The sequence below is a fragment of the Podarcis gaigeae genome (assembly GCF_964106915.1).
Source record: "Podarcis gaigeae genome assembly, chromosome: 8".
Lineage (NCBI taxonomy): Eukaryota > Metazoa > Chordata > Lepidosauria > Squamata > Lacertidae > Podarcis > Podarcis gaigeae.
In genome coordinates this window covers 1,338,268-1,350,885 of record NC_139684.1, presented here as the reverse complement: position 1 = coordinate 1,350,885, position 12,618 = coordinate 1,338,268, and the positions used below count along the sequence as shown (strand labels likewise).

At 48.9% G+C, this 12,618-nt stretch overlaps 1 protein-coding gene across 26 annotated transcripts in view; it reads left to right on the top strand.

Annotated features, from left to right (window-relative positions):
• The window catches only part of ANK1 (ankyrin 1), a 180,818-nt gene that overhangs the window by 126,308 nt on the left and 41,892 nt on the right, over window positions 1-12,618 (top strand). For 15 of the 26 annotated variants that reach the window (XR_014567554.1, XR_014567555.1, XM_083753138.1 and 12 more), the window contains exons 20-25: window positions 1,171-1,269; window positions 3,080-3,172; window positions 3,284-3,356; window positions 4,484-4,507; window positions 10,465-10,561; window positions 12,242-12,323. Coding sequence is in view for 23 of the 26 variants with exons in the window: in XM_083753138.1 (XP_083609264.1) it covers window positions 1,171-1,269; window positions 3,080-3,172; window positions 3,284-3,356; window positions 4,484-4,507; window positions 10,465-10,561; window positions 12,242-12,323 (468 nt within the window). In the remaining 3 variants the exon portion in view is untranslated. The remainder of the gene's footprint in view (window positions 1-1,170; window positions 1,270-3,079; window positions 3,173-3,283; window positions 3,357-4,483; window positions 4,508-10,464; window positions 10,562-12,241; window positions 12,324-12,618) is intronic. The other 11 variants (XR_014567556.1, XM_083753120.1, XM_083753140.1 and 8 more) reach the window with 1 other exon arrangement.

The following is a 12,618-nucleotide window of genomic DNA, read 5'->3' as shown; positions in this document are numbered from 1 at the left end:
ACTCCATGCAGTCCCTTTGTGGGGAAAGAGGGACTGCAGCTCACTCTGCCCCCCCGAAACTCCCAGCAAGTTCAACCCCCCCCCCCGGCATCTCCAGGGACGGCTGGGGGTGCTCCTGCCTGGCTCCCCGGGGAACCTCTGCCAGTCAGGGCAGACAATACTGAGCCTTGCCAAACCAGTTTCCTAGGTTCCTGCCATCATTGGTCCTCGTAAAGGTGTGCTTACACTATGCCTTTAAAGCACTTTCTTTCCCCAACGAATTCTGGGCCCTCACAGAGCTAGTTCCCAGCAGCCCTCAGCCAACTTTGTTACCGGAAAAATCGGAGGGCTCCCTTGGACAAAACAAAGACACCAACCAGGATAACTTGGAGCAAAACAGCAGCCTGTAGGCTTGGCCTTTATTGAACTGTTGCAACAGGGTGTTCCCCTCACTTGCAGGAGAGAGGAAAGACCCAGAAGAATAGTGTGCAAGGTCTTATAAAAACTTTTGAAATTCCCCTCCTCTAGGTCAAGCCCACCCCCAGAAACATCATGCATACATTACAGAAAGGAGGGGTTGAGGGAGGAGTTGGTGGTAACCTGAGTGTCTTGTCACCTGGCTGGTTCCTCCTTTGTCCCCCCCCCCCCATGAGTCACTTCCAGGAGACAAAGGGGAGTTTGCAGTTTCCTGCCCCCAGAGGGAAGATCTGATCATTGTCCTTTGTTTCAGTCCATGCTGAATCCACTCCCATATGCAAGTTCTTTGTGATCTTGATTGTCTTCTGTCTGGGATCATCAGGGTTGGCATAACAACTGGGCAGGGCTCCTGTGGATGTGCTGAGATGGTGAAGGGATTATGGCTGACCAGAACCAAGCCACCCCCTTTTGATAGTCCTTGTCATATGGAATAAAATAAAAATGGAACAGTGCAAATCCAATGTATGGTTGATTTTTCTATGAATTTATAACAGAAGTGTGGTGTATGTAGTGTGTGAGTGTGAGTGTGAGTGTGAGTGTGTGTGTGTGTGAAGTTTGTACAAACTGGATGATGGGGGGGGGGGGTTTCCTGCTACAACTTCAGTGCCCAGAATTCTTTGAGAGAGAGAACATGCTTGGGGTATGCTTTATAAAGCTAAGTGCCATCGCAAGCTGTTCCTGGGTGTACTCGTTTTCTTTCTCTTTCTCTCCCAGCTGGGATACACTCCTCTGCACCAAGCGGCCCAGCAAGGGCACACCGACATCGTGACCCTTCTGCTCAAGCATGGGGCCTCGCCCAATGAAGTCAGCTCGGTGAGTGTGGGCTCCTGAGGGCCTGGGCATTGGGGCTGCTGCAGGGTCCTCGGGTGGAGGCTCCTGCCACATCCACACCATCCGTTCTCGAGTCCTTGGCTTCCCCTGGAGCGGAGATTCCTGCATTGCAGGGGCTGTATTGGGCGACCCTTGTGAACCCTTCTATGATTCCCTCCCCCCAAGGAATTCTGAGAGCTGTAGTTTGTTAAGGGCGCTGGCAGTTATTAGGAGACCCCTGTTTCTTTCAATGAGTTACACTTTTCTGAGTCCCCTGCAAAGGGGGATTGGGGGGGGGTTAAACTACTCTGGGAACTGAAGTTCTGTGAGGGGAACAGGGGCCTCTCTCAGCACCCTTCACAAACTATAGTTCCCAGGATTCTTTGGAGGAACCACGGCTGTTGAGGTGGCTTCATGGTGCTTTAACTGGATGGTGCTGGTGTGGCCATGCTGGGGTCACCTGGGGTCACCAGTGTTGCTGCTATCGCTACAGAAAGAGGCAGTCAAATCCTGGACTGCAATACTTCAACGGGGGGTGGGGGGGTGGGCATAATTTTGAATGCTCACACATAAACAATCCATTCATGCAGAAAGCTAGTATAAGGTACACCTTATATAGTGTAAGGTAGAACAAAACAAAAAAAAATTCCTTCCAGTAGCACCTTAAAGACCAACTAAGTTAGTTCTTGGTATGAGCTTTCGTGTGCATGCACACTTCTGTATCTGAAGAAGTGTGCATGCACACGAAAGCTCATACCAAGAACTAACTTAGTTGGTCTTTAAGGTGCTGCTGGAAGGAATTTTTTTTGTTTTGACTATGGCAGACCAACACGGCTACCTATCTGTAAGGTAGAACAGTTAAGTTTAGCCTTCTCCCTGACAAAGAGGCTGTCTACCAGCTCCATCTGGTACGCCGGATGATACCCTGCCTCCCTGTGTACTGTCTCGCCAGAGGCTGCGGAGACCATAGAACACTGGTCCCAAAGGATCTTCACTGGCTCCCAGTATGTTTCTGAGCACAATTCAAAGTGTTGGTGCTGACCCTAAACAGCCTCAGCCCAGTATACCTGAAGGAGCGTCTCCACCCCCATCGTTCAACCAGGGTCTGTCTGTGAGGGCCTTCTGGCGGTTCCCTCACTGAGAGAAGTGAAGCTACAGGGAACTAGACAGAGGGCCTTATTGGTAGTGGCAGCCGCCCTGTGGAACAGCCCCCTTCAAGGAAATAAACAACAGAAGACATCTGAAGGCAGTCCTGTAAAGGGACGTTTTTAATGATTGATGTTTGATTATGCCTTTATATGTGTTGGAAGCCACCCAGAGTGGCTGGGGCAAAATATGTCAGATAGATGGGGTAAATAATAATAATAATAATAATAATAATAATAATAATAATAATAATAATAATAATAATTTATTAGAGGCAGGAAGAATCCTTGGTCACATTTGTAGCATACATTAAAAATATATTGATACAACTTTTTAAAATCATGGCTTCCACTCTTGCAAAGAATTCTGGGAGCTGTATTTCGCTGAGGGTGAAGAGAGTTCTTAGGAGCTCCCTAATCCCCATTTCAGAGCTACAGTTCCCTCTGCACTGAGATTTTCAGTGGCTGAAGTGCGGGTTTCATTGTCCAGAAAAGCTCCTGGCCCTTCCCCATTATGCAACTTGAATGCAAGTTTGCATACTTTTTGCAAATTGCTAAATTCAGCTTTTTGGTGCAAAAAAATGTAGATATTTACACACAGGCCTGACCTGAGGCTTGTATGCTGTTGGCTGAGTGGTTTTCTCCCACCTGCCCTCTTCTCTCTGCAGAATGGGGCCACACCTCTGGCCATTGCCAAGCGTCTGGGCTACATTTCTGTGACCGATGTGCTGAAAATTGTCACTGATGAGTCCAGCTTCTTGGTGAGTCTCCCAGTCAAGCCTAACCTGGGGTTGGAGGGTGGGGTGGGGAGGGGGAGCAGTGCTGTGGTGACCCTGAAGCTGTGCTCCCACCTGACCTGTTGCCTCTTGCAGTCATTCAGTGACAAGCACCACATGAGTTTACCAGAGACGGTGGACGAGATCCTGGACGTGTCCGAGGACGAAGGTGCGTCTCCGGCTTCCCCTGTGCTTGGGGCTGCTCTGGGAGGGAGATCCGGGCACGAGGGTGACAGAGGCTGTGCACACACCAAAGCGCATTCTCCACCCACCCCAAGAAACTTGGGAACTGCGGTTTTCCCCTCACAGAGCTATAGTTCCCAGCACACCTCAAAGGACAGTTCCCGGAAATCTTTGGGAAGTTGTGTGCACAGCCTGAATCCTGCCCTCCTTGCACGAGGTGCCAGCTTTTCCTGTTTAATGGCTGCATTGGGTATTTTTTGGTAGAAAAGAGGACTGAACTGAAACGGAACATTCCGCAACCTTTCTCTCCCTGCTTGATTTTATCTGCCACTCCTCCTGCCTGCCCAGATCCATTTCCCCACCTGCCCCCCCCCAGCATAAGCATAAGTAGCCTCTATTTTTCAAGCCTTCACAAATTATTTGGAAATAGGTTTGTGACGGTGCCTCCACTTCCTTTTTGAATTCAGCTTACAGTAGCTTGGAGAACATGACCAGCAAGGCTTGCTTTCTGCACAGCTTAGAGCAGTTCAAGTCCCTGCAAAAGGATGTGCCACCAGCGGGTCTCTGCGTTTGCCTCAGTCCCAGGGGAGCACATCAAAAGCACAGAATAGGGCAGTGAGAATCCTGAGAATCTTCGGCTTAGATTATTGTTTTGAAACAAGTTTCTGGCCCATATGAAGGCCTAGATTTTATGTTGTGAATCAAATAAATATATAAAATGTGCTTGAAATTGCTTGAGGAAGTGCCTGCTGAATCTTAGAAGCCAGAGGTGAAGCTGTATAGGGGCACTAGATTTGTAGAGCTGGAAAGTGACCCTAGCAATCATCTGGTCCAACCCCCTGCAATGCAGGGCTCACAGCTGAATAGCAGGCATGGATCTCATGCCTGGCTGCCATCAGGGACGGGGCCTTCTTTCCCCAAGATATCTGCCTCCCGCCTCTCTCAGAATGATGCCAAACACCAGCCCACCTTGGGACAGGCAGCCTAGCAGGTGTTTGGTTTTGAGCTGAGGCACAGAGGGTGCCAGGCCCGCCACCATGTACTTGTGCGTTTGCGCCCACCAACCTGGAGCGCACAGTTCAAACCTGCTCTTCTTTTTTTCTTGCTTTCCAGGCACGGCTCACATAACTCTCCTGGGTACGGACTGTGTGTTGCTGTTGTGGGCTTGGCTTGCCCGCCCAACCCATCTGCCCCATTCCACCCCACGCGGACCCACCAGGCCTCACATACCTCCATCCCATGCCGCCCTTGGCTTCCCAGGGGGCCAGCTCGCCCACCTGCCCACTCATTGTGTCTGTGGCTGTGAGGATGGTGGGGAGAGGGTGGCGTGGGGAAGGGGGCTGCATGAGAGAGCCCTCACCCATATGGCTGCTGAGCTCTGCTGCACACTGGTCCACAGGTGGGAGGCATGCCAGGGCATCTGTGCCAGGGCTTAGAGAGCTATCCCAGGAAGAAACCTGGGCTTTTGCCTGTCTCCCATAGAAGGGAACCATCTCCTTTTGCTCCCGGACTCCCCTTGCTGCTGACCATCACTCCTGTACCCCCTTCTCCCCCTCTTTCCACATTTGCGTTTCCACCTCACTTCCCATCTCCTTCAAGGATCGGAGGAGTCGCTTAAGTGGGAGGGAAGACAGCACAAGGATCTGAGCCATCCCCCCCCCCAACCTCCCTGCTTTCCTTGAAGTTGGTGACAACGACCCATCCTTCCCAGTAACTGACCAGCTCTCAGCAGCTCCTCCTTTCTCCACCCCACCCCTGCACTGTGGACCAAACTACATGTGGCCACAAATGCAGGGCACCCCCACCCCTCCCAAAACTGCCAGGGCAGAAGGGCTGATTCAGATTAGGACCCAGCACAGTTTTACTCTGAGTAGAATCAGTAGTTGATACAACCGTTGTCCGCTCCATGCCCATTAATTGTCCTATGCCTGCAATTTGCACTCACCGAAAGGATCCCATTTGCTTCCATTTCAGGTACAAGGGCTGGTTGGGTCAGGATCATGACCAAGGGTTAAAGCACCCTCTTTTCCTTTAATGTCCTGGGGTGAAATCTGAAACAGCCCAGCACTGTTAGAACTATGCTGTGAAGGTCACATGTCATCCGGCCCCAAACCTTTTATCAGGCCCCCGGCTTAGTTCTCCAGGCCACCTGAGCTTGGAGCCCAACCTGGCCAGGCCATTCACAGGCATCAAGGCCATGGTGGTCTAAGTTGGTCTGAAAGAGTGATCACTCCTCATGGTGTGGACACTCACCCCACTTTTGCTTCTGGTCTAGGAGCATCCCAGTTCCTGAGATTTCAGGAGCCCTGAGGAAGTGGGCCCTGCAGATGTCACTAGGCATGGCACGTTAAGCATTAAACACAGTCGCTGAGAGTATGTCATTCACACAAAACCCACAAAGTCTAACGAATGAGCCAGGTATGCATGCGGACTCATCACCCTCTCCTCCCCTTCAGCCCAGCCCAGTTCTTTGTCTTCCTTTGTGCTCCCTCCCACCACTGAGTCCTGGAGATGGAGGTTAATTGGGAGAGCAGAGAGGGCTAAGGCCCCAAAAGTCTATAAATTTTTGCAACTGGCTCCTGCTGGGCTGAAGCTTGCAAGCTGCAAGCACAGTCTTCTTTTTTATAATCTATTTTTTCCACATAAAATACAATAGAAGCCAGACTAATCTAGAGAAGAAAATTAAGAAAGAAGCAAGAATAAGAAAAGGAAGAAAATAAAGAAGAGAAGAAGAGAAAGAGAATAAAAGGCTCTTTATGACCATTGTGCCTTGACCTTTATTCTCCACACAGAAGAATGAGTTCTCACCTGGGAGCTTCCCCCTCCTCTCCCCCAGCCTCCCACTCTGGGAGATCCTCTCTGCTCTGCCCTCACACATGGCTCTCCATCTTCCAGCCATCGCCTTCCTGCATTTATTTTCATTAGCCTAAGACAGAAAACTACAAAAACAAAGCATAAATGTAGATGGAATTAACCAAAACACAAGAACAACAACAAGAAGAATGAGAGCTCATATAAAAAGAAGATAAGAGAAGTTTTAAGAAAGAAAATAAGAAGGGCTTCCACTTTTCTGTCTGCCAATTATGACAATTATTCAAAATATGCCCTCCAGGATAACATCTATCTCTATTAATTTCCAGCTATTTCCCAATCTGCTTGGCATTGTTTTCTCAATCTTCAATCCCAGGCATCTGAAATCCACCTTTTTCCATCCAAAAAATCCAACAGGAGCTCTCCACCTATTATTATCATTACATGTCAAAATAGTCCTTCCAACTAATCTTAACAATGTCCTTCCTTATTGACTTGTGTCTTCATTAATTTCTACCCAATTCCTTATGTTCCAGTCCTATTACCTGTTGACCATGCTTCGTCTTAGTTGAAAAGAAAAAGGAAAATCCTTCTGATCCTCCACTTTCCCCATTCTTTTCCCAAGAGCTTAGAGGTTTTTTCTTCTGTATTCCCTTTAATTTGTACCCAAAGCCTTTTCTCTCTCGGCTCCATCGCTGCTGCCATCTCCGGTTGCCTCTTAAGGCCTCTGTTCACAATTCCCTTCACCCCCACTTTGTCTGCTTCAGTCCTCCAGACAGCTGTATGGATGTCATCTCATGGTCAGGCAGATCTGGGCCCACATCTTTCCCCAAAGGCCCTGTGTGCTCGTTCATCTGGTGTATCTTTGATCCCGTCTCCTTTAACGTTCTGCACATCTCAGCTCTTGGTTCTGTTTGCTGTTCCTCCAGCCCTTGGCAGAGGACACAAGTGAGGGAGGAGGCATTCAGCGTTGCCTTTGCCTCCAGGAACTTGTGTCTGCTTCTTTAAATGCTCCTTCCTTTCTCACAAAGATAAGGGACTCAGCTATACAGCTGCAAATAATATGATTTTAAATGTGTTTTACATGCAGTATACAATGTGACACTAGAGGGCGATGGTGAGCCACATGAAAAATGCAATGTATTTTTAAGACCGCTTTTTAAAAAAGCATTTTCAAAGCGGTTTTTATGTGTGCGTCGGTTCCACCAAGGTGCAGTTTTGTTTTTGCAGCCAACACAGCATGTACAAGATGGAGACTTAGGGGCAGTATAAAGTGAAGATTTTAAACAGATTCAGAGCCATATTATCAGTTGTGTTCTTTCTTAGTTGCCAGTGATTAAGATAAGCTTTTTGGTTAATTTTTTAGGCTGTTAAATAATGCTTTTTCATTCCCCAGCAGCCCATTTGTCATCTGGGTGTTGATTAATTGACAGATAGAAAATCAGATTTATAGTTATTTCCAGGTTTCAGAAATAGTTAAAAGAATCTAATCTAAGGGCTATTATGCGATGCAGGGGCCTGTGAGTCCTCGCTTGAGACACTCCTCCACCCTGAAAACTTCTGTCTCTGGTGTAATAATTTTTTCTTCTGAGCATTTGAAGCTTATCCTTGAACTCCCTTATCTCGGTACCTTGAATCGTTGCATAATTATCTCCACTGAGAGGAGTGCCAGCAGTCAACTTCATCTGCCATCTCCCCCCCCCCCAATCTTCTTAATTAAAAAAAAACAAATAAAAATAAAAGGCCTTCTCTCCTCCCTGGAGAGTCACGCCCCTCCCCCAGGCACATCTGGAGACTTCCTGGGGGATCTGGCAGCCCTTCTCCTTTCCAACTTCTCCTGGAGTTTGGAGTTGTATCCAAAGTTAATTCTGCCCAGTAGTAGACCCATTGATGTTCCCCAGCATGCCTAGCTTAGGCTCATTCATCTCAAGGGGTCTACACTGAGTAGGACTCAGCTGCATACCACCACCCCAGTTTTTATAGCTGTGCTGGGATCCTGGCTTGGCTGCCAGTCCATGAGGTTTTCATGGGGATTATTATAGAATCATAGAGTTGGAAGAAACCACAAGGGCCATCAAGTCCAACCCCCTGCCAAGGAGGAAACACCATCAGAGCACTCCTGACATATGGTTGTCAAGCCTCTGCTTAAAGACCTCCAAAGAAGGAGACTCCACCACACTCCTTGGCAGCAAATTCCACTGTCAAACAGCTCTTACTGTCAGGAGGTTCTTCCTAATGTTTAGGTGGAATCTTCTTTCTTGTAGTTTGGATCCATTGCTCCGTGTCCGCTTCTCTGGAGCAGCAGAAAACAACCTTTCTCCCTCCTCTATGTGACATCCTTTTATATATTTGAACATGGCTATCATATCACCCCTTAACCTCCTCTTCTCCAGGCTAAACATGCCCAGCTCCCTTAGCCGTTCCTCATATTATCCGCCTTTTAATTGTCTTGTCTTGTGGGTAGTAAGAAGCCTTCAGTTTCTTTGAAAACTGCCCTTAGCAACAGAGCAGGAGAGAGAGAGAAGGTGTGTAAGCAGCATGGGAAGAGCAAAGCTCATGCTGGAATGGGCAGGGGCCAAAGGGGGCCAAGCCATAGTGCAACCCCCCCTCTCTGTGCAGCCGACTCCTTGCTCCTCCTGCCCCCCCCCCGCCTCCATCCCAGCAAGGCCACATTCCGGCCAAGGGAGACCCCACAAGGCTGTGAGCAGAGCCAGGGGGGAGGAGAAGAAGCCTGGGGAGGCTCCCGAGTGTCTGGGACAGAGGCCTGGGGAGCCCCCTTTGTGCCTCCCCCCTCTGCCCCATTTGATACATTGCCATGGGGTGATGCTGGAGTTGGCTGTTCTGTGTGGCCAGATCCCATGCCCTTCCCAGGATGGAATTGTAGACGAATCTCCCCAAGTCAGCATCTCTCACCACCTGGGCCTCTAAGGGCTCATGCAGACTTGCTTTTGTGGCACGTTTTGAGGCACACCCCACGCCTTCCTGGTTTGTGTCTGAGTTTTTGTGGGGTTTTTGCCGTGGCGCTTTCCTGCTTTTTACTGCTGAATCAGAGCATATGGGAAGCCACAGAAAACTCAAATTGCTGTTTATTCTGGGGAAAGCAATGGGGGGGGGGAGCACTCCGACATGGAGTTTTAAAGGGTGGAGGGTGAAAAAAGTGTGGGGCGAATGGTCAGTGTGGATGAGCCCTAACCCTGGCGTTGCCCCTGTGAACCATCTCCTCTCATGTCACTGCAGCCCTTAAACATCCATGGGGCAAAGTGGGGTCCTGCCCAAATGGAAACCAACCCCCAGTTTTTTTTTTTAAAAAAATTATATTTATTAAATTTTCCAATAAAAACATACAAATACAAAACAACTACAATAAAAACAAACACAAACAAAAAAACAACAAGTATAATTTCAAAACTTATTTTCTCAACCTTATTTCCCCGACTTCCTCATACCTCACCGTTTTGTATTCTAGTTTCATTATCCCATCAGCAACTCCATTCCCTTATTTCCCAAAAGTTTCTTACTAATTCCATTCCTTTTCTTACTCTAATGTCTCTGAAAACCAATATTTTTAAGTCCATGTCAATCTAGCATTCTTTAATCTTATAATATTTGTTAAGATAGTCCTTAAATTTCTTCCATTCTTCTTCCACTGTCTCTTTCTCCTGGTCTCGGATTCTGCCCGTCATCTCTGCAAGTCCCATGTAGTCTGTCATCTTCATCTGCCATTCTTCCATAGTGGGTAGATCTGATGTCTTCCAATACTTTGCGATAAGGATCCTTGCTGCTGTTGTGGCATACAAAAACAAAGTTCTGTCCTTCTTTAACACCACATGGCTGACCATACCCAGGAGAAAGGCCTCTGGTTTCTTCAGGAAAGTGTATTTAAACATCTTTTTCATTTCATTATATATCATTTCCCAGAAAGCCTTAATCCTTGGGCATGTCCACCAGAGGTGAAAGAATGAGCCTTCATTTTCTTTACACTTCCAACATTTGTTATCTGACAAGTGGTAAATTTTTGCAAGCTTGACTGGGGTCATGTACCACCTACATATCATTTTCATAATATTTTCTCTCAAGGCAGCCCACTCACCCCCAGTGATTCCCTCGGCCCCTTCCCCAGCCTGGATCTCAAGCGGCAGGAGGGCCAACGTCCCTCCATTGCCCAGTTGGCTACAAGCGCTGCTGTGCTGCTCGATTTGGCCCTGAGCCAAGTGCACCCCCCCATCGTGCTGCTGGTGGGGCTTTCTTCCCCCCTTTTCTTTTCAGCCCTCTCTCTTTTTCAGGTGATGAGTTGCCCACTACAAAGCCACAGAAGCGGGACTTCCAGTATCAGGAGGATGAGAGAGAAATTGTGGAGTTTGTCCCCAAACTGGACCACACGTAAGACATGCTGGGCAGGGCAGGGAAGCAGCAAGGCGGGAGTTGTCCTTTTGGGGGAAGCTGGGGTTGGGCCCAAGACATTTGGGTCCCTCCAGCAGAGACTTCAGCTGGCCTCCCTTCCACTGGGGTGAATTTAACAAGGAGCAATTATTGTTTGAATGGTAATAAATACCATTCTAGTCAAGTTGCGTGGGATCAATTCCAATCTGTTACCTCCGAGGATGTGGACAGGCTGCTTGGACGATTGAAGCCAACCACCTGTCTCCTTGATCCTTGCCCATCCTGGCTTATAAAAGCTAGCCGGGAAGGGCTGGGTGATGGGCTTCGTGGGGTGGTGAATGCTTCTCTCCGTGAGGGAGCCTTCCCAGACCTGCTAAAAGAGGCGGTTATTAAACCGCTTCTTAAAAAACCATATTTAGATGCGGTCACAATGGCCAACTATCGCCCAGTCTCAAATCTTCCATTCTTGGGCAAGGTGATTGAGTGAGTGGTTGCTGAACAACTCCAGGCACGCCTGGAAGAAGCGGACCATTTGGATCCCTTCCAGTCGGGATTCAGGCCTCATCATGAGACTGAAACTGCCTTGGTTCCACTGGTTGATGATCTCCGGTGGGCTAGGCACAAAGGTGAGAGCTGTTTCCTAGTTCTGCTGGATCTCTCAGCGGCGTTTGATACCATCGACCATAACATCCTTCTGGACCATCTTGAGGGGCTGGGAGCTGGGGGCACTGTCATACAGTGGTTCCGCTCCTTCCTCCTGGGCCGTGTTCAGAAAGTGGTGGTGGGGGATGAGTGTTCAGACCCCATGGCTCTCACTTGTGGGGTGCCCCAGGGTTCTGTCCTCCCCCCGATGCTTTTCAACATCTACATGCAGCCACTGGGAGAGATCATCAGGGGGTTTGTGCTGGGTGTTCATCAGTATGTGGATGATACCCAGCTCTACCTCTCTTTTAAATCAGAACCAGTGAGGGCGGTGAAGGTCCTGTGTGAGTGTCTGGAGGCGGTTGGAGGATGGATGGTGGCTAACAGATTGAGGTTGAATCCTGACAAGACAGAAGTACTATTTTGGGGGGAGAAGAGGCGGGCAGGGGTGGAGGATTCCCTGGTCCTGAATGGGGTAACTGTGCCCCTGAAGGACCAGGTGCGCAGCCTGGGAGTCATTTTGGACTCACAGCTGTCCATGGAGGCGCAGGTCAATTCTGTGTCCAGGGCAGCAACCTCACAGGGCTGTTGTGAGGAGGAAAGGGGGGGACCATGTACACCACTTGGAGCTCCAGTGCAGGAAAAGGCAATAAAATGCCCACTTAGGAAATGAATGGGATGGTTGCAAGCATAAAACCAGAAGAACGTAGAAACAGTTTTGTTAAGTTGTGGGTGAACATATCAGATGACACAGCGATTCTTTATTCAGAGGCCTGAGCTGAAGGGCTCAGTCAGCCTGCTTATATAGAGCTCCAGTACACATAATTGTTACAACTTTCTAAAACTATCCAATCATTGAACATCACTTTCGATCCCTTATTTGCATAACTATCTACAGTATCCCCCTGCTGGCCCAGGGTGAGAACTTCAGTACATAACAAGTTTTTTAAAGTTCTATATGCAAAACAAGCTAAGAAGAATTCCACATATAAATCAGGTTTTTGAGCAATAGTTGCTTGACTGTGTTCTGCTTCTCAGGAGGGAAGAGTCTCCCGCCATCCCGCGAATCCCGTGTGTGACACCTGAGACGGTCCTGATCCGACCCGAGGAGCCAGAACAGGTGGGTGGGTGTCTGTCTCAGCAGAGCTGGAGGGGCAGAGCCGTAAAAAGGACCTGGGGGGGACCCACAGCATCCATCCACAGTGGCCCTTGGCTTCTCCCTCTTCGGAGGCTAAACCACTGGCGACCAGAAATGATGCCTTTGCAGCAGTGGTGCCCTGAAACTGACATGCCTGTCCCAGAGAAGCTCCCATCGTGGCTGGCTGGATCTCTTTTGGGCAGCAGTTGCTGGAATCCACAGGAGGGAGAGTGCTCTTTGCAGGTGCTGGACTAGAGGGGCTTTCTGTCCCCATTGA